This window comes from Pristiophorus japonicus, chromosome 8 (genome assembly GCF_044704955.1).
Source record: "Pristiophorus japonicus isolate sPriJap1 chromosome 8, sPriJap1.hap1, whole genome shotgun sequence".
In the NCBI taxonomy this organism is placed as follows: domain Eukaryota; kingdom Metazoa; phylum Chordata; class Chondrichthyes; family Pristiophoridae; genus Pristiophorus; species Pristiophorus japonicus.
Window position 1 is genome coordinate 64338864 of NC_091984.1, and position 22599 is coordinate 64361462.

Here is a 22599-nt window from a genome sequence, read left to right on the forward strand (position 1 = left end):
TCCGTGCCGGGTTTTGTGCGGCGAGGACCAAAATCCGGCAAAACCCAAACTCCGGCATGGATTTGATCAAGAATTCTGTATTTCAGGCTTGATTTTTGGTCTGAAATCGTTGAGGCCCCAACCGAATCAGTGCCGGATTTTGGGTTTTGCTTAAAAATGTACGAGTTTCAGTCAATAATTCCGGACGACTATCAATTATCCGCAAAATGTCCGGTTTTCGGACAATTCTGGTTTTCAGAGTTCCTGATTCGGGATGTAGCACTTGTACTTCCTTAATGATAGACTCCAGCATTTTCCCAATGACAGATGTTAAGCTAACTGGTCTATAGTTTCCTGCTTTGTCTCCCTCCTTTCTTAATCAGGGGCGTTACATTTGCAGTTTTCCAGTCTGCTGGGACCTCTCCAGAATTCAGGGAATTTTGGTAGATTACAACCAATGCATCCACTATCTCTGCAGCCACCTCTTTTAAGACTCTAGGATGCAGGCCATCAGGTCCAGGGGACTCGTCCACCTTTAGTTCCAGTAGTTTACTTAGTACTTTTTCTCTAGTGATGGTGATTGTTTTAAGTTTCCCCCCCGCCCCCACTAGCCCCATGATTATCTATTATTGGGGGGCTTTTAGTGTCTTCTACTGTGAAGACCGATACAAAATATTTGTTCAAAGTCTCCGCCATTTCTGTTTCCCATTATTAGTTCCCCAGTCTCATCCTCTAAGGGACCAACATTTATTTTCGCTACTTGCTTCCTTTTTATATACCTGTAGAATCACTTACTGTCTGTTTTTATATTACTTGCTAGTTTACTCTCATAAGCTATTTTCTCTTTCTTTATAATTTTTTTAGTTGTCCTTTGCTGGTTTCTAAAAATTTCCCAATCCTCTGGCCTTCCACTGTTTAATTCGCAACATTGTATGTCTTTGTTTTCAATTGGATACCATCCTTTACTTTCTTAATTGGCCACAAATGTTTGCCATTTTTTTTCTACAATCTTACCATTAATTTACTTTCCCAGTCCACTTTAACCAGTTCTGCCTTCATACCTTTGTAGTTACCTTTATTTAAGTTCAGGACACTAGTTTGTGAACTAGCTTTCTGAATTTGAAATTCTACCATGTTATGATCACTCTTCCCAAGAGGATCCTTCACTACAAGATCATCAATTAATCCAGACTCGTTACACATTTCCAGATCTAAAATAGTCTACTCCCTGATTGGTTCCACAACGTATTGTTCCAAGAAACCATCCCGCATACACTCTATGAACTCTTCCTCCAGGCTACCTTTGCCAATTTGATTTGTTCAATCAATATGAAGATTAAAATCGCCCATAATTATTGCCGTACCTTTCTTACAAGCTGAGTGGGATGCCACAAGGATCAGTGCATGGGCCTCAGCTATTTATAATCTATATGAATGAATTAGGTGAGGGGACTGAGCGTAATTTTTCCAAGTTTGTTGATGATATAAAGCTAGCTGGGAAAGTAAGCTATGAGGAGGAGACAGAGAGTCTGCAAAGGGATATCGACAGGTTAAGTGAGTGGGCAAGAAGGTGGCAGATGGAGTATAATGTGTGAGGTTATTCACTTTGGTAGGAAGAATTTTTTTAAAACTGCATTTTTTTTTAAATGGCGAGAAACTATTAAATGTCGATGTTCAGAGGGATTTGGGTGTCCTTGTACACGAAACACAAAGTTAACATGAAGGTACAGCAAGCAATTAGGAAGGCAAATGGTATGTTAGCCTTTATTGCAAGGGGGTTGCAGTACAAGAGTAAGGAAATCTTACAGCAATTGTACAGGACTTTGGTGAGACCACACCTGGAGTACTGTGCACCGTTTTGGTCTTCTTACCTAAGAAAGGATATGTACTTGCCTTAGAGAGGGTGTAATGAAGGTTCACTAGATCGATTCCTAGGGTGAAAGGGTTGTCCTATGAGGAGAGATTGAGTAGAATGTGCTATTACCCTCTGGAGTTAAGAAGAATGAGTAATCTCATTGAAATATATAACATTCTGAGAGGGCTTGACAGGAAAAATGCTGTGAGGTTGTTTCCCCTGGCTGGAGAGTCTAGAACTAGGGGGCAAAGTCTCAGGACAAGGAGTTGGCCATTTAAGACTGAGATGAGGAGAAATTTCTTCACTCAAAAAGTAGTGAATCTTTGGAATTTCTCTACCCCAAAGTTCTGTAGATGCTTAGTCATTGAGCATATATTCAAAGCGGAGATAGATAAATTTTGCAATCTTGGGGAATCAAGGGATATGGGGATCGGGCGAGAAAGTGGAGTTGAGGTCGAAGATCAGCCATGATTTTATTGAATGGTGCAGCAGGCTCAAGGGAACACTGTGTTCTACTCCTGCTCCCATTTCTTATGTTATATACAAGCAAGCTACAAGCATTTATTTTAAACAAGATTGCATTAAATAAGATTAATAACATTAATTTGGCCAGAATAAATTGGTTCATTTCTGTTCAGAGCGATACAATCTTTGTCATGTTTCAGCTGAGTATTTCACTCATTACAGCTCTAATATATACATGATACATGTAAGCAATATGAAATTAGGATATTGGAAGGACGTTTATAATCACCTGCCAGAGCTTTCTACTTTGACTCAAAAGCCGCTGTTAATAGAAACATAGAAAATAGGTGCAGGAGTAGGCCATTCGGCCCTTCTAGCCTGCACCGTCATTCAATGAGTTCATGGCTGAACATGCAACTTCAGTACCCCATTCCTGCTTTCTCGCCATACCCCTTGATCCCCCGAGTAGTAAGGACTTCATCTAACTCCCTTTTGAATGTATTTAGTGAATTGGCCTCAACTACTTTCTGTGGTAGAGAATTCCACAGGTTCACCACCCTCTGGGTGAAGAAGTTTCTCCTCATCGCGGTCCTAAATGGCTTACCCCTCATCCTTAGACTGTGACCCCTGGTTCTGGACTTCCCCAACATTGGGAACATTCTTCCTGCATCCAACCTGTCTAAACCCGTCAGAATTTTAAACGTTTCTATGAGATCCCCTCTCATTCTTCTGAACTCCAGTGAATACAAGCCCAGTTGATCCAGTCTTTCTTGATAGGTCAGTCCCACCATCCCGGGAATCAGTCTGGTGAACCTTCGCTGCACTCCCTCAATAGCAAGAATGTCCTTCCTCAAGTTAGGAGACCAAAACTGTACACAATACTCCAGGTGTGGCCTCACCAAGGCCTTGTACAACTGTAGCAACACCTCCCTGCCCCTGTACTCAAATCCCCTCGCTATGAAGGCCAACATGCCATTTGCTTTCTTAACCGCCTGCTGTACCTGCATGCCAACCTTCAATGACTGATGTACCATGACACCCAGGTCTCGTTGCAACTCTCCTTTTCCTAATCTGTCACCATTCAGATAATAGTCTGTCTCTCTGTTTTTACCACCAAAGTGGATAACCTCACATTTATCCACATTATACTTCATCTGCCATGCATTTGCCCACTCACCTAACCTATCCAAGTCACTCTGCAGCCTCATAGCATTCTCCTCGCAGCTCACACTGCCACCCAACTTAGTGTCATCCGCAAATTTGGAGTTACTACATTTAATCCCCTCGTCTAAATCATTAATGTACAGTGTATGTGCCTGGACTTTAATTGGAATTGCTGTTTACCTTTCTTGAAGGGTATCAGATTGAATTAAAAAAATACAATTAGATTAGCAAAAAAACCCAAAAATTTTTATATCATAATTTGTTATTTTAAATCCTGTTTGGAATTAAAACTGAAGCATTCTTGTTTTTCTTGATAAACCAAACCTATGTGATCGAGGATTCCTAAGTAAGCACAGCTCTTTGTCTGAAATAAACAGACGCTTAAGACGTTACAACCGGCAACTTTGAAATTGACGTTAGTGCAAATTGATAATGGTTATCAATTTTTGCCAGATATAAACGACTGCCTGTTTTAAGCATGAATGTTTTAAGTGGTGGGGACTGTACTGGGTTTCAATACTTGTTACCAAGTAGATAATGTATGTTTATTTACATAGCAATACATAGAAGTTATAACACGGAAGCAGGCCATTCAATATTTATCCTCTTTAAAATCATTGGCAAAAGATCTAGGGGAGACATTTTTTCCACTCAGGGTTGTCGGGATCTGGAACACTACTCGAAATGGTGGTGAAAGCTGATTCCATAAGCAATTTCAAAAGGGAGTTGGTTAGGTACTTGAGGAACTTACAGGGTTACGGACAAAAAGTAGGGGTGTGAGACTAAGCATGACTGCTCTTTCAAAGAGCCAGCACAGGCACGATGGGACAAATGGGAACACAGGAATATAAGAACAGGAGTAAGCCATTTAGCCGCTTGAGCCTATTCCGCCATTCAATGAGATCATGGCTGATCTGTGACCTGACTCCATAATCCCTTTGGAATTCTCTACCCCAAAGGGCTGTGGATGCTCTGTCGTTGAGTATATTCAAGGCTGAGATAGATGTTTTTTTGGACTAGGGTAATCACGAGATATGGGGATCAGGCGGGAAAGTGCAGTTGAAGTCAAAGATCAACCACAATCTCATTGAGTGGCTTGAGGGGCCAAATGGACTATTCCTGCTCCTAATTCTTGTGTTCTTATGAAATATTTTTAGTTAACAGAAATTTATCAATCTCAGATGTAAAATTAACAATTGCCATTTACGGAAGAGAGTTCCAAACTTCTATAACCCTTTACATGTAGAAGTGCTTCCTAACTTCACTCCTGAAAGGCCTGGCTCTAATTTGTACGCAGTATCCCCTAGTCTTAGATTCCCCAGCCAGCGGAAATAGTTTCTCTCTATCTATCCTATCAGTTCCCCTTAATATCTTATAACTAAAGAAATACAGGACGGTATCCAATTAAAAACAAGGGCATACAAAGTGGCCAAAACTAGTGGGAGGACAGAAGATTGGGAAGCTTTTAAAAGCCAGCAAAGAATGACTAAACAAATGATTAAGAAAGGGAAGATAGACTACGAAAGTAAACTAGCACAAAATATAAAAACAGATAGCAAGAGTTTCTATAGGTATATAAAAACGAAAAGAGTGGTTAAAGTAAATGTTGGTCCCTTAGAGGACGAGACCGGGGAATTAGTAATGGGGAACATGGAGATGGGAGAAACTCTGGATCAATATTTTGTATCAGTCTTTACTGTAGAGGACAGTAACAATATCCCAACAGTGGATAGTCAAGGGGCTATGTGCGGGGGAGAAACTTAACACAATCAGAATCACTAAGGAGGTAGTACTCAGTAAGATAATGGGACTAAAGGCAGATAAATCCCCTGGACCTGATGGCTTGCATCCTAGGGTCTTAAGAAAAGCAGCAGCAGGGATAGTGGATGCACTGGTTGTAATTTACTAAAATTCCCTGGATTCTGGGGAGGTCCCAGCAGATTGAAAACTGCAAATGTAATGCCTCTATGTAAAAAAGGAGGTAGGCAAAAAGCAGGAAACTATAGACAAGTTAGCCTGACATCTGTGGTTGGGAAAATGTTGGAGTCCATTATTAAAGAAGCAGTAGCAGGACATTTGGAAAAGCTTAATTTATGAAGGGGAAGTCATGTTTGACAAATTTGCTGGAATTCTTTGAGGATGTAACGAACAGGATGGATGGATAAAGGGGAACCAGTGGATGTGGTGTATTTGGACTTCCAGAAGGCATTGCCACATAAAAGGTTACTGCACAAGATAAAAGTTCACAGGGTTGGGGGTAATAAATTAGCATGGATAGAGGATTGGCTAACGAACAGAAAACAGAGAGTCAGGATAAATAGTTCATTCTCGGGTTGGCAACCAGTAACTAGTGGGGTGCCGCAGAGGTCAGTGCTGGGACCCCAACTATTTACAATCTGTATTAACGACTTGGAAGAAGGGACCGAATGTAACATAGCCAAGTTTGCTGACAATACAAAGAGGGGAGGAAAAGCAATGTGTGTGAGGAGGACACAAAAAAAATCTGCAAAAGGACATAGACAGGCTAAGTGAGTGGACAAAAATTTGACAGAGTATAATGTTGGAAAGTGCGAGGTCATGCAGAAAAAAATCAAAGAGCAAGTTATTATTTAAATGGAGAAAGATTGCAAAGTGCTGCAGTACAGCGGGACCTGCGGGTAATTGTGCATGAAACACAGAAGGTTAGTATGCAGGTACAGCAAGTGATCAGGAAGGCCAATGGAATCTTGGCCTTTATTGCAAAGGGGATGGAGTATAAAAGCAGGGAAATCTTGCTACAGCTATACAGGGTATTGGTGAGGTCACACCTGGAATACTGCGTGCAGATTTGGTTTCCATATTTACGAAAGGATATACTTGCCTTGGAGGCAGTTCAGAGAAGGTTCACAAGGTTGATTCCGGAGATGAGGGGGTTGACTTATGAGGACAGGTTGAGTAGATTGGGCCTCTGCTCATTGGAATTCAGAAGATTGAGGTGTGATCTTATCGAAACATATAAGATTACGAGGGGGCTCGACAGGGTAGATGCAGAGAGAATGTTTCCACTGAGACTAGAACTAGGGGGCATAATCTTAGAATAAGGGGCCGCCCATTTAAAACTAAGATGAGGAGAAATGTATTTTCTCAGAGGGTTGTACATCTGTGGAATTCGCTGCCTCAAAGAGCTGTGGAGCTGGGACATTGAATAAATTTAAGACAGAGACAGACAGTTTCTTAACCGATAAGGGAATAAGGGGTTATGGGGAGCGGGCAGGAAAGTGGACCTGAGTCCATGATCGGATCAGCCAAGATCGTATTAAATGGCGGAGCAGGCTCGAGGGGTCATATGGCCTACCCCTGCTCCTATTTCTTATGTTCTTTGATCTTTGATCAAATCACCCCTTAATCTTCTAAATTCCAGGGAATACAACCCTAGTTTGCATAATCGTCCCTCGTAATTTGTAATTCTGTGCTTTAAGTTTCTATGATTCTATATTAATATAAATATGATTATTAATTAGAGTTTTACTACTTTGATATATATATATATATATTAATTAAGAGTAGCAGAAGTTTAGGGTGCAGCCAGAAACAAATGCAACCAGGACAGACATTTCAAATTTGACCTTGGGGACTGCTGGTAGCTTAGAAAGAAATTTGGTAAAACATAATGGGTACCAGTGGGCATGACAGAGATTTTGCACAACTTAATGCACACTACCAGACATCATATAAACAATCTAGTTAGTGCATTCCCATCAACACTTAATTTAAAATACCTGCAAAATAGTGAATTGCAGGCTCTAACCCATGTCCTACCATTCCCATGGCTCAAGATGCTTGTGATTTCTCTCCTACTGTGCTGCACAAGCCAACTTAAAACTATTCAACCAATTCAACAGAAACAAAATAGCAAGATGTTAATTAGAATTCATTTTAAAAGGTAAAAAGATGATATATATACTTTTTAATGAAGTATCTTACTCCAAGAGGACACCTGTACAAGGAAAACAAAACTGACAAAGATGTTTGGATTCTTTTGCAAGAAGTGGATGTTAAACTCCACCCATACCAATTCTTTTTTCAGTATAATAATCTGTTCGACCCTTTTATTTACTCTGCCCCTTCCTTAGCTGATCTGCTGCTAAAACCCTTAATCCATGCCTTTGTTACCTCTAGATGTAACTATTCCAATGCTCTTCTGGCCGGACTCTCATCTTCCACCCTCCATTAACTGAGCTCATCCAAAACTCTGATCCCTATATCCTAACTCGCACCACGTCCCATTCACCCATCACCCCTGTGCTCACTGACCTGCATGAGGTCCCGACCGGGCAACACCTCAATTTAAAAATTCTAATCCTCGTTTTCAAATCCCTCCATGGCCTCACCCCTCCCCATCTCTGTATCCTCCTCCAGTTCTACAACCCTCCGAGATATCTGCGCTCCTCCAATTCTGGCCTCTTGCATATCCCTGATTTTAATCACTCCACCAATGGCAGCCATGCCTTTGGCTGCCTGGGACCTAAACTCTGGAATTCCCTCCCTAAACCTCTCTATCTTTTATAAGACGCACCTTAAAACCTACCTCTTTGACCAAACTTTTAATCAGCTGTCTTAATATTTTCTTACAACAACTTGTATTTATAACATAGTAAAACATCCAAGGCACTTCACAGGCGTTATGAGACAACAAATTTGATGAGACTCGGAATGAAATTTTTGTTTGATAGCGCTCCAATGAAGTGCCTTAGGACATGTTATTATGTTAAAGGTGCTCTATAAATACAAGTTATTGTTGTATAGTGCTCATATGAATGCATGTGCACAGGCTCAAGAGCCACATGATGTGGATCAAATTGGTTTACAGTTCTCAAGGAACTCTGGTAAGAAGCTCATGATCATGACGTACTGCAGTACTCAAACCTGACAGCAGCTGTAGGAAGCTTGCTTTTAAGCATTTAATTGACTTGATAAACCTTTCCTAGTAGCATTGTTATTTGTAACTTGTAGGATACACTTTAAATAAATCAAGTCAAATATATATCCAATGTTATTAAAACTTGATAAAAGCAATGACCCCCCCCCCCACCCCACCCCCAATCTTGGGTAAAGGCACTGCCTACAGATCAGAAAGGAAAGATTTGATCCCTATTCTGTTCAGAGTTAGTGGGGCTGCAGGTAGAGCACTACAATGGGCCTCAATATGGTTGTGCTAGGGAGAGAGAAGTAGTAAATTAGTCAGGATTTCTGTTCTTCATTGCTACTTTACGACCTCTGCTGCAAAGCACACGCGTAGACATTGGGCAAGGACAGGATCGGGCTCAGTGAGACATCCCCACTGCCAACACTTTGTATCTCAGCTCTCACAAGGATGAACACAGGTGGGCACCTGAGAGTTGTTGGTGCCATGGAACTGTAAGCCATCAAGAATCAGTGCATTCAGGAAACATAGACATTTACAGCACAGAAGGAGACCATTTCGGCCCATCGTGTCCACGCCAGCCGACAAAGAGCCGCACAGCCCTCGATCAGCAGCCCTGAAGGTTACATATAATTCTATAAACAATGAACAATGGTGCAAAGGCAAAGAGCACCCAGCCCAACCAGTCCGCTCCACACAACTGCGACACCCCTTACACCGAAAACGAAGGGAGTAAACTGATTTTTTTATTAAAGTTAAAGTTATGATCATCTCCGAGATCATCAGGACCTGATCTGCAATTTCAACCAGAGGTCTGAGCAGGGAAGCAGGGTCTGCACCCTCGTCAGGAAAACCTGTCGAGACCCCCAGATACTCAGCAGGTAAGTTGAGTTTTATTTTATGTTTCCTTGTGGGCTGGAAGGCAGGGTTTAAAGAGTGCTCCTCTTTCCCCTCCCTGATGTTTGGTCTCTACCTGGAATTGGGGAAAATACCAGGCAGTCTAGGGTTTCTTTTTGGCGACTCATACAATACAAGCTACCCCCTCAGCATTGAAACCCACCTACTGGCCACATGAGGCACCAAGACCAACCAGATGACCGTCAGAATGTAAAACCCCATCTTATGTGACCCCACTTCCTAATCCCATAAACTAGGCAAAATAAATGTCAATATCCCAAACCTTACTTGTACCCAGCACAAGCAGCCGAATGTATGGATACGTCCCTCCCGCATGCACCAGGTAATCATGAGGCGCAGTGAATTCAAAAATGAAGTATAGGAATATACACTCAAATTTTGAGATTGTACGCCTAAATGAATATATCCTCAAGAACATAATAATAGCAGGTGTAGGCCACACGGCCCCTCGTAACCTGCTCCGTCATTCAATAAAATCATAGCTGATCATTGACCTCAACTCCACCTTCCTGCCCGATTTCCATATCCCTTGATTTCCCCTAGACTCCAAAAATCTATCTCAGTCTTGAATATATTCAGAGACTCAGCATCCACAGCCCTCTGAGGCAGAGAATTCCAAAGATTCACAACCCTCTGACTGAAGAAATTCCTCCTCATCTCTGTCTTAAATGGCCTACCCCTTATCCTGAGACTGTGCCCCTTAGCTCGACACACTCCAATCATTGTAATCATACAATGGCTTTCTAAAACATGTGAATATGATACCTATATGTACAACAGCTTCATAAAATACGAAGGTACTTTATAGAACCCAATTAAAAATAAACAAAAAAAACCTAGCCATTTTTGCCTTAAATGAAACAATGGAAATTTGATAAAGGGGGACTCAATACAAAAGACTTTCGGGGGAAAATCACCCCGGGGCCGGGACTTTTATTGCCGCTGAGGTGGAACTGTGCCGTGTGCCCCTTAAAAGAAAGTAGAGCGCTGTCTCCAGAACTCTGCTTCCTTGGAGGGATGCTCTCAGGGCGGCAGCGCAGCACTGAGTTCTTCAATTAAAAAGAGGAAAGAATAAAAGAAAGACTTGCATTTATATAGCGCCTTTTACGACCACTGGGCGTCTCAAAGCACTTTACAGTCAATTACTTTTTGGAGTGTAGTCACTGTTGTAATGTAGGAAATGCAGCAGCCAATTTGTGCACAGCAAGCTTCCACAAACAGCAATATGATAATTACCAGATAAACTGTTTTTGTTGTGTTGATTGAGGGTTAGATATTGAACGAGGATAATTTTCCCGCTCTTCTTCGAAATAGTGCCATGGGATCTTTTACATCCACCTGAGAGAGCAGACGGAGCCTCGGTTTAATGTCTCATCCGAAAGACAACAACTCCGACAGTGCAGCACTCCCTCAGTACTGCATCATCATCATCATAGGCGGTCCCTCGAACGAGGATGACTTGCTTCCAAGTGTTCACAGATGTTTCAATGAAGGACCCGATGTTCCAGTCCTGAACTCCAATTGAGGGGGTGGAAGATGCCTGTGCATGGATTTCTTTTTAACGTGTGGTGACCATTGCAAATCAGCCACTGCACGGGCTCGACAAAGCTAGGCCTTTATCCAGTGACAAGGGTTGAACCAGGATGGCTGGAGACCTGCTCTGCTGCACAGACCTAGTGCGCACACATATCGCAGTATGGGCAGGCCCGTGCTGCCTCTGGGCCCTCGGTTCTTCTGGGCCCCGTATGCTCATTCGCCGCACCTTCACCATGATGTTCCAGGGCCCGGCGCTCCAGCTCTATTTATAGCCCCGACCTGCGGTGGTGTTCTCACACAGGTCAGGGCGGCCTACAATGTTCCAGGGCCCGGCGCTCCAGCTCTATTTATAGCCCCAACCTGCGGTGGTGTTCTCACACAGGTCAGGGCGGCCTACAATGTTCCAGGGCCTGGCGCTCCAGCTCTATTTATAGTCCCGACCTGCGGTGGTGTTCTCAAACAGGTCAGGGCGGCCTACAATGTTCCAGGGCCCGGCGCTCCAGCTCTATTTATAGCCCCGACCTGCGGTGGTGTTCTCACACAGGTCAGGGCGGCCTACAATGTTCCAGGGCCCGGCGCTCCAGCTCTATTTATAGCCCCGACCTGCGGTGGTGTTCACACACAGGTCAGGGCGGCCTACAATGTTCCAGGGCCCGGCGCTCCAGCTCTATTTATAGCCCCGACCTGCGGTGGTGTTCTCACACAGGTCAGGGCGGCCTACAATGTTCCAGGGCCCGGCGCTCCAGCTCTATTTATAGCCCCGACCTGCGGTGGTGTTCACACACAGGTCAGGGCGGCCTACAATGTTCCAGGGCCCGGCGCTCCAGCTCTATTTATAGCCCCGACCTGCGGTGGTGTTCTCACACAGGTCAGGGCGGCCTACAATGTTCCAGGGCCTGGCGCTCCAGCTCTATTTATAGCCCCGACCTGCGGTGGTGTTCACACACAGGTCAGGGCGGCCTACAATGTTCCAGGGTCCGGCGCTCCAGCTCTATTTATAGCCCCCACCTACGGCTCACATAAGTCGGAGCGATCCATGATGTACTGCACTGGAGTGTCAGCCTAGATTAATGTCCTTAGGTCCCTGAACTGGCACTTGAAGTCACAGCTGGCACTGACCACTTCCTTGGAGGGGTGCCCCCGGGCGGCAGCGCGGCGCTGAGTCCTTCAATTAAAGAGGAGGCCCGCTGCGCACTCTGTTGGCCCTTTAGTAGCCAGCCACTGGGCCACCAGGGACACGATCGACCGGCCCAGCAGCCCGGCACCCAAAATTGAGTGCTGGACTGCATGATGACAGCCTGTTCGACGCGAGGGTCACCTCTGTCGGGCCAACGCTAGAGTCGGTCGACAAAATAAAATGGCGGCCTGGGGCACTAAAGACCTCCCCTTTAAGGTGTGCCCCAGTGGCGGATATCCGCCAGTTTCGCGACCCAAGAAGCTGGCGTTGACATCCGCCCGCACCAGCCTCGCAGCCCGCAGGGCAATTTCCCCCACAGGGCCCAAAGGGGTCTGCGCACACGTCAATGACATCATCGCTGGGTGTGCACTGGCCTGGGGCACGGTGCTACCGGCACAACACCCTTCCCCAAACCTCCGGGGCAATTTCCAGGTAGCGCCGCCCCTCCCCCAGGCGAAAACACCATTGCACCCCTGGAGGTGCTAATGGGGCTATAATAAGGGGCAATTTCAGCCCCTTTAATTATTGTCGGAGATTTTTTTTTTAATTAAAAATTAAAATAATTTACTTTTCACTTTCTCTTTCTGACTCTTACCGCTCTCTCTCAATCCCATCTTTGATTCCCTCTCTTATTTTGCTTTCTGTACATGATTATATATGAATTCAATATTCTAACTTACACTTCCTGGTTTAGACTCTGCGTGTCTCAGAGACAGGCTGTTGCTTTCCCTGTTCACACAAGTCCCAAATCTCCAGTAGAAGGCACCACACTGAATTCAGACGCACGATTGCAAGTTGCCGCTAAAAAGCCCATGAAAATTCTGTGGGCAGCTATAAGCTTAATGAACGGCAAGCGCTGTTTGTTCGCTGCTGACCGCAAAATCCAAGCCCCTGAATTCCCCAGTAACATATTGGCTGAGATCCATTTCTATCTTACCAATGAAGCAATGTGGATAATTCTTTCAAAATTATGCACTAAATATGAAGGTACTTTTTTTTTTTAATGCAATTTCACCAACCAAAAACCCGAGTACAAAACACGAAATCCTCAAAGCATTCGAATCAGAAATAAACTGGTAGTTGTCGGTCCAGGCATTTCATGATTGATTTTGCCTTCATCCTGTAACCATAAATTATTCATCATTCTCTGACAAAGCTGCAGAAATAGCAACAAAATTGTTAGAGAAGAGCAAAGAATGTATAATTTATTCTCTAATACTCACGGAGGACAAGGTCAGCACTTTTAAAAAAAAAATAGCCTTACTTCCTAAACATCTAACTTAAATGAAGTAAGATTGAGTGATCATAGACATGTTTGCATTGTCTAAGTTTGTGGATATGTTTCTGTTTATTTAGTATTTTAGAGACTGGGACTGGGTAGTGCTGTGTGGCAGGGTCAGGTTGGTGGAGGACCTTTGTCTTATGGATGTTTAATGTAAGGCCCATGCTTTCGTATGCCACGGTGAAGATGTTGATGATGGCTTGGAGTTCAGCCTCTGAATGTATGCAGACGCAAGCGTCGTCCATGTACCATAGTTCGACAATAGAGGATGGGACAGTCTTGTACCTAGCCTGGAGGCGACGAAGGTTGAACAAGTTCCCACTGGTTCTGTAGTTTAGTTCCACCCCAGCGGGGAGCTTGTTGAGTGTGAGGTGGAGCATTACAGCGAGGAAAATCGAGAAGAGGGTTGGCGCGATGGTGCAGCCCTGCTTGACCACAGTCTGGATCTTTATAACGTTTCCACTGTCCTCCTTTGGCTCGTTTACCATGAAGGAGCTCCGCATAAAACATTTGCTTAGGGAGTCTCGTATCTGGCATGCGAACTATGTGGCCTACCCAGCGAAGGTGATCGAGTGTGGTCAGTGCTTCAATACTGGGGATGTTAGCCTGGATGAGGACACTGATGTTGGTGCGCCTGTCCTCCCAGGGGATTTGCAGGATCTTGCGGAGACATCGTTGGTGATATATCTCCAGCGACTTGAAGTGCCTTCTGTACAGAGTCTCCGCAAGAATTGAAAAGTAGCCATATATTAGTAACTAAGCATGAGTGCCTGATCACTAAAAGCTAGTGTAAAATGTAATCAAAAAGGCTAATGAAATGTTGGCCTTTATCTCAAGAGGGTTGGAAAATTGAGGAAGTGATGACAACGTGATGTTTCAGTTGCAGAGAGTTTTGGTCAGACCCCAGTTGGAGTGCTGTTTTGGGCACTAACCCTCAGTGGAGGTATAAATTTGGTTTATATACCCTAAGAAGGTTGTGGAGTGATCTAATCAAGGTCTTTAAAATGATAGAGATTCGATAGGGTAGATACAAAGAAACTTCGTATGTAGAAGCTGAAATACATGCAAATAATAAGGAACATTATTTAAGGGGCATAATCCAATATTCTACTTCACTCAAGCTCAGGAAACATATGAATACCAACGTAGTGCAGAACACTGAAAGTTGTAATTCAAAAAAGTGCACAGCCGCACTAAAGCACTGCAAATAAAAACAATGCGTAGTGACATTGCTGTATAATTCTTTCACTTTGGAGAGGGCTATAATTTAAATAGGCTGTTGCTAACAAAACACAGAACAACCAAATTGCTAATCTCTGCTTAGTCACATTTCTTACCGACACACCAGAATTATAAGTCGCTTTGCATGGAGGCTGAGGGACATCTTGTTTAGAAGATAGTCTTAAAGAGTAAAATGGTGACAACAATCCATTTGCTGAGCCTGGCAGCAGGTTTCATACTTATGCAATTATCCGATGTCAACGGAACATGCAAAGAAGTGATGGTCACTGAAAAAGCTCCACAAGAGTTAATCACAACTTGAAGGCAGGGTGCCAGCATCAATTGGAGATCTCCCTGTGACTGTGACTCAGCCAACTGATAATGAAAAACACAAGAACAACTCAAACTGGCTGAAGTTGTACTGTCAATGGCTTTCAAAGATCAAAGTTTTGCTGGAAATTAAGTAAATTTGCAAAAACATTTTAGAAAATATATTATAACTACACCATTTAAAAAAGTCTAAAAACATAACTGAACACATAAAACTAGTATCTCCCTAGGTGTATAGAGATGATGGAACGAAGAACCAAGGTGTGTCTCAGGACAAGGCCTTTCAAAGAAAGGAAATCTATAGTCACTTTTATGACCTCAGGACATCCAAAAGTACTTTACAGCCAATTAAGTACTTTTAAAATGTAGACACAGTGGTAATGTAGGGAAATGCAGCTGCCAACTTGCACACAGCATGGTCCTACACACAGTAATGAGTTCCATGACAAGATAATGTGTATTAGTGAAGTTGATTGAGGGATCAATCGTGGCCAGGGCACCAAGAGAACTCCCTTACACTTCTTTGAATAGTGCCATTGGCTCTTTTATGGCCACCTGAGAGGGCAGACGGGGCCTCGGTTTAACGTTTGACTTGAAAAATGCCACCTCCAACAGTGCAGCACTTCCTCAGCACTGCACTGACATTTCAGCGTGGATTATGCGCTCAAATCTCTGGAGTGGGATTTGAACCTGCGACCTGACTAAAGAGGCTATCACTGAGCCAAGGCCGACATGCAACTGTCGGTAGCGTATGAGGTTTTAAAAGGAAAATGGGGGTAATTTTAACCGCCCACGGGTGGGAGGGGATCAAGGCGGGGTAAAATGAGTAAAAATGTGAAACCCGGCCGCAAACTCCCCTACCTCCGGTTCTGCCACGATGTCTCCCTCCCAGGGATCGGCTGACCTCCCACCCCCACCTGCGATCTCTCTCCTCCTCCTCACCACCGTACTCCAAACACCTTCCCTCCCTCACCAAACTCTGATCTTCTGCTCTCATGTACCACAGGCTTTCCGGCCCGGCGGCCAATCAGCTGCTGGGCGGGAAAAGGGAGTAAAAAAAAACCTAATCAGACCCGGACGTTAAATTCAGCTGGAGCTCGCTCCACCTTCTCGATATTTCCGGGTTTCCCGCTCCCTCCCCACCGTCCCGTAAATATCGGGGCTAATAGGAAAAGATATCCTCAGGGTCCCGGAGTTGTCCTACAGGAGGAATACAGAATACATCTCTTCCTCGAAAACATCTTATACGAATCCCTTCATTTGACTCCATGCTGCAACTTGTTAAATATCAATCTGCTGCAGTGATACAAGGTCAGCATTTAGAGCTCTCATCAATCATTACATTCCATTTTATTACAAATGTACAGCTTTAGAGCAACTATAGTTGATGCACAAGCACTTATTTTCAACAGCACATTGCTTTTAAACTCAACTGTGACAGCATGATTTCACTGGAAATAATCCAAAAATTAATGCCCACATACATAACCCAATAAAAAGAACTTACCCTGAGCTGCAGAGTGTGACGAAGAATGGTTTCCTCTAATGCATGAATCCACTGCTCTCTCTCGTCAGCATCACGTGCTGTGAAAAAATGGAAAAAAAGATAGGAAATGTTGGTAAAACTTTAATAGAACCAATGGAAATGAAAGGATTATAATTGTGTTAATTAACATTCATCTACAGTACAAGCAGACAATTCAGTCTATATGTAACTTAAGCCTGGTTAAATGTTTGCCCTTTGAAGCGGTACTTTGTCTAGAAAATCTATTCCAGGTTGCTGAAATTTCCCCCACAGATCTTGTATCCAATGTATCCTAAACCATTCAGTAATGACCTTGCTTGTGCCAACTGAAGGACGGCCATTTCCAGAAAACCCACAGCGCTTCAAGCTCCATATCCTATGCATCATCAAGACAGCTTACAACATTACCCATCTCTCTCCCTCCCAAACCTTAACTTGTCATTATCACCTCTGGATTCATTTTCTGAAAACGTCTCCTTGCTTGTCTGTTAACCTTCACTTCCATAAACTCCAAACTCAATGTCCAAAACCTCAATGCCTGTATCCTGTGCCACACCAAACCCGCTCACCCATCACCGCTATCCTCGCTGACCTGCGATGTATTGAATTTAAAATCTCCATCTTCATCTACATATCCCTCCATGATCTCAGCACACCCTAACTCTACAACCTTCCCAAGCCTTGCATCCCTATGCCCTCTGACCTACTGTGCATCTCTCATCACTCAGATCCACTACTGGCAGCAAAGCCTTCAATCATCTCAGCCCTACTGTCTGGAACTCAATCCACCTGTCTATCTCCTCCCCGCATTTAAAAGTATTCTCAAAACCTATCTTCGACCAAGGTTTTGATCATTTCTAACTATGCTACACAAGATTGGCACCTGCTCCGTTCCCTCCCATATCCTCAGCAACTTTAACATGAAAAAGTCCATGTAAATGAAAGTGGTTACTGGATACAATCCCAAAGACTTGGCTTAAAATACTTGCACTGCATTAGCTATACAATATAGAAAATTAACCTTCTGAAACAACCCACCCCACCAACTGCTCTTCAGATCTGTTTCCCAATAGTCTCTAGTATACCAGCACACAGCCTCCAAATCCTCTAAAACTTACTCCCTAAAATAGAGCAAAAAAACATCTGCACCAAAGAAAGCAAGACCTTGCATTTATATAGTGCCCTTCATGACCTCAAATGACTAAACACACATTACAGCCAATGAAGTACTTTTGACATGTGGTCACTGTTGTAATGTAGACAAACGGGGCAGCCAATTTAAGCACAATATCCCACAAACAGCAAGGAGAATGACCAGATAACTTGTTTTTTTTTTTAAAAGTGATGTTGGTTGAGGGATAAATATTGGCCAGTGCACCAGGAGAACTCACCCACTTTTACATCCACATTTGAGGACAGACAGGGCCTTGACTTAGAGAATTTAGATTCACCCGACCATCAGTTTGAATTCAAACTGTAGCAAATTCACTATAGTCTGGGCTACGTATTATGACCAGCTGCTTTTACAAATATTGGTTGGCAAAAGTATTGTCATGTTTAAACAGAAATTAAACAACCAATTAACTAAGTGGTTTCCGACTGCTGGCTGAATTTACACATGGACAAAGTTATTTCCTCCGAGTCTTATTGAAAATCCTTCCTACCACTCACCCAAGTACCATAAAATATTCCTCACCTAGATATCGTCACAGCTTTCCTCCCTCAGCCTCTGCACCAAGCGACAGCTCATCCTTGGTGATTTCAACCTCCATCTCAATTCATCATGCTCGGAGTTCACTAGCCTCCTATCCTCCCTTAATCTTTCCCTCTACATAAACTCCCCAACCTATAATCGCGGCCAAAGCCTTGACCATGCTATCTCACGTGGCCTCGCTACTCCCATCAGGTCAATCACAGATAAGGCCATCTCTGACCACGTTGCTCTCTATCCACATCCCCCATCACCCCGCTAGCCCTACTTCCTTCTGTGTCCGCGCCAGGAAAAATAAACCTCTCTCCCAACTCACTTACAACTGCACTTAGAACATCCCAACTGTCCAGCCTTTGGCCTTCCATTCACCAGGAAATTTCTGCAACTACCGATCTGCTCAACCACACCCTCACCACCACCGTTGATGCCTAGTTCCTATCAAAACCATTGCTCTCTCTCATCCTGGCCGTTCCCCCGGTACGGCCCTCATCTCCGCGCCTCAACTGCAAGGGAGGCAGACTTCAACGGATATGGTGGAGAAATGGTTTAGCCATTCACTGCTAGATCTGGCTGGACCACATAAAACATTAACGGGTCCTGCTCTCGTCTGCCAAAACTGCTCACTATTCCAGGATCATTCTGAAATGCAAAGATATTCCCCGGCTTCTTTTCCCTACTGCACTCTTAAAACCCCTCTCCCGTCTCCTCCACCCTCACATTCAACAAGTGCACGAAGCTCATGGATTTCTTTGTCTCCAAGATTCAGATCATCAGATCAGCTGCCACTTCCCTTCCTTTGCCTAGCCCACTGGGCCGAAGTTCGTCTGCCTAGCCCTGAATTAGCATATTTCTCCAGTTTCTCTCCTATCTCCCCTCATGCCCTCTCCGAGCTCACCTTGTCCTTGAGACGCACTTCCTGCTCCCTTGACCCTATTCCCACCAAACTGCTGACCACCCAACTTCCTTTTCTGGCTCCTATGTTAACTGATATTGTTAATGGTTCTCTCTCCTCAGGTACTGTCCCCCTCTCCTTCAAGTCTGCCGCCATCAACCCTCTTATCAAAAAAAAAACCCTTGACTCGTCAATCCTTGCAAACTACCGTCCATCTCCAACCACCCTTTCCTCTCCAAAGTCCTTGAACGTGTTGTCGCCTCCCAAATCTGTGCTCATGTTTCCTGGAATTCCATGTGCAAATCCCTCCAATCAGGTTTCTGCCCCACCATAGTACTCTTAAACCTCTCTTGTCTAAGTCACAAATGACATCCTTTGTGACTGTGACAAAGGTAAACTATCCCTCCTCGTCCTTCTCGACCTGTCTACAGCCTTTGACACAGTTGACCACTCCATCCTCCTCCAACGCCTCTCCACTGTCATTTAGCTGGGTGGGACTACACGCGCCTGATTCCATTGTTATTGTTAGATCTCTTAATTTCCAATGAAATACGAACTCCGATGGTAGTTTTAACTTTTTAATACTGGCAGAGAGCAATAAACTGCTGGCTGATTGCCAGTTTCTTTGTCTTACTGAGATACATGGTCAAAATGGCTGTACTTTATACCTGGATCAATTTACAGAAAAGAACTCACCTTCTTTGACCTTATTGGCTCAATTGAAAGTCTTTTAACGTTTTATTGGCTCGCTACCCAAGGTCCGAAAATGTCAAGTTGATTGATGAGTTAATGCAACATGCTGAGCAGCACGTAGTAGCTTTGACTTGGGGGTCTGTGAATTTTCAAAGCCTGTCTAAATGAGCCTGTTTGAATACTCTATCAGTTATCTATCTAATCGTAGCCAGAAAATCACCTGCAGTGGCTTCTCTTCCTACTCCCGCATCGTTACCTCTGGTGTCCCCCAAGGATCTATCCTTGGCCCCTCCTATTTCTCATCTACATGCTGTCTCTCGGCAATATCATCTGAAAACACAGCGTCAATTGCCACATGTACGCTGTTGACACCCACAGCTCTACCTCACCACCACTTCTCTTGACCCCTCCACTGTCTCTAAATTGTCAGACTGCTTGCCCAACATCCAGTACTGGATGAGCAGAAATTTCCTCCAACTAAATATTGGGAACACCAAAGCCATTGTCTTCGGTCCCCGCCACAAACTCCGCTCCCTAGCCACTGACTCCATCCCTCTCCCTGGCAACTGTCTGAGGCTGAAGCAGACTGCTCGCAGCCTTGGTGTCATATGTGACCCTGAAATGTGCTTCCGACCTCTTATCCGCAGCATAACAAAGACCGCCTATTTCCGTAACATCGTCCGACCCCTGCCTCAGCTCATCTGCTGCTGAAACCTTCATCCATCCCTTTGTTACCTCTGGACTTGACTATTCCAACGCACTCCTGGCTGGCCTCCCACATTCTACCCTACGTAAACTTGAGGTCATCCATGTAGATGGGTGAACAGTCTGATCTAAAATGCCTCTATTTCAAAATTCTCATCCTTGTTTTCAAATCCCTCTATGGCTTCGTCCCTATCTCTGTAATCCCCTCCAGCTCCACAACACCCCACGAGATATCTGTGCTCCTCTAATTCTGGCCTCTTGAGCATCCCTGATTATAAATCGCTCAACCATCGGCGGCCATGCCTTCAGCTGCCAAGGTCCTAAGCTCTGAAATTCCCTTCCTAAACCTCTCTGGCTCTCTACCTCTCTTTCCTCCTTTAAAGCACTCCTTAAAACCTCCCTCTTTCTGCCATAATTTCTCCTTATGTGGCTCTGTCAAATTTTGTTTGGTAACACTCCTGTGAAATGCTTTTGGGACGTTTTACATTAAAGGCGCTATATAAATGCTAGGTGTTGTTGTTTCTTTTGCCAATTACCTTAAACCCGTGTCCTCTGGTTACCGACCCTTCTCCTTATTTACTCTATGAAAACCCTTCATAATTTTGAATACCTGTATTAAATTTCCCTTTAACCACCTCTCCAAGAAGAACATTCCAAGCTTCTGTCGTCGCTCCAAATAACGGATGTCCCTCATCCCTGGTATCTTTCCAGTAAATCTCCTCTCACCCTGCCCAAGGCCTAAATAATTTTCCTAAAATGTGGTGCCCAGAATTGGACACAATATTCCAGCTGAAGCCTAATCAGTGATTTATAAAACTTAAGCATAACTTTGTTGCTTCTGTGCTGTATGCCTCCATTTATAAAACCCAAGATCATGATAAGATTGTTAACAATCTTATCAACATGTGCCACGACCTTCAAAGATTTTTGTATGTGAACCGCCAGGTCTCTGTGCCATTTACAATTGTACCATATGGTGGGTAAAAGCAGAGGATACGAACATTATCCAATTGTGACTCTTGAAATTTTCATTCAGTGTGATAAACCCAATGAACAGTTATCTTGTTTCTTTAGCTCCTACTTGTTTGGAAAGCAATAATATGTACTTACGTTTGGATATCTAACAAGAAGGAATGCTATCATTAAAACGTTTACAAAAGTAATTAACCTGCATCTTGGAAGCGCTTTGTGATAGTCAACAAGAGAAAACTGCTGACACTCAATTCTCATTCCCTTAGAAGGTAATAGAGCTTGTTCCTTTGCCAGACATACCATCTTGGAACTATGCCGAGAGAACTTGGCACTCTTTCCCTAGAAACACAAGAAATTATGTAATTGCTTTATCCCTGATTTATTCCAGCAAGGGCCGACATCGATGACTAGGCGCAACACCGGCTGCAGTGTGCCAGCGCAGTCTTCGGTCGCCTGAGGAAGAGAGTGTGTTGAAGACCAGAACATCAAATCTGGCACCAAGCTTATGGTCTACAGGGCAGTAATGATACCCACCCTCCTATATGGTTCAGAGATGTGGACCATATACAGCAGACATCTCAAAGCGCTGCAGAAGTACCAGCAACGTTGCCTCTGCAAGATCCTGCAAATCCATCATCATCCTAGGCAGTCCCTTAAATCAAGGATGACTTGCTTCCACGCCAAAAAAGGGTCGTGTCACAGGTGTTTCAATGAAGGACCTAATATTCCAGGTCCTGAACTACATCTTGAAGGGTGGATTTTTTTAATGTGTGATGACCGCTGCACACCAGCCACACACGGGCGCGACAGAGCTAGGTCTTGGTCCAGTGGCAAGGATTACCCAAGGCGACTGGAGACCAGCTCTGCTGCACGGGCCTAGTGCGCGCACATATCGCAGTGTGGGCTGGCCCGTGCTGCCCCTGGGCCCTCGCCACTTCTGGCCCCGAACTCACGCCTCTCCTGGGCCCCGATCACATCCCTCTACATTCTCTTGCTGCTCCTTCGCCCCGACCTCACCGCTCCTGCTGTATCTGCCCACACTCCAATCGCCGACCTGGGTCTTGATGACGCCCCTCTTCACTGCCGTCGCCCTCCTGCACCAGCTCGCGCTGTACCTTGCAGTGGTACGCCGTCACCCTGGCCATAGCCCTGACCTGCCGCTGATGGTCTCTCGCAGGTCGGAGCCACCATGCTGCAAATCCCCTGGGAGCATAGACGCACCATCAGTGTTCTCGCTCAGGCCAACATCCCCAGCATCGAAGCACTGACCA

The 22599-nt window shown here is 44.4% G+C and overlaps 1 protein-coding gene across 3 annotated transcripts in view; it reads right to left on the reverse strand.

Moving 5' to 3' along the window:
- osbpl9 (oxysterol binding protein-like 9) overlaps positions 1-22599 on the reverse strand; it is a 238513-nt gene that overhangs the window by 128250 nt on the left and 87664 nt on the right. For all 3 annotated transcript variants that reach the window (XM_070886876.1, XM_070886877.1, XM_070886875.1), the window contains exon 4: positions 16338-16414. In XM_070886876.1, coding sequence (XP_070742977.1) covers positions 16338-16414 — 77 coding nt within the window. The remainder of the gene's footprint in view (positions 1-16337; positions 16415-22599) is intronic.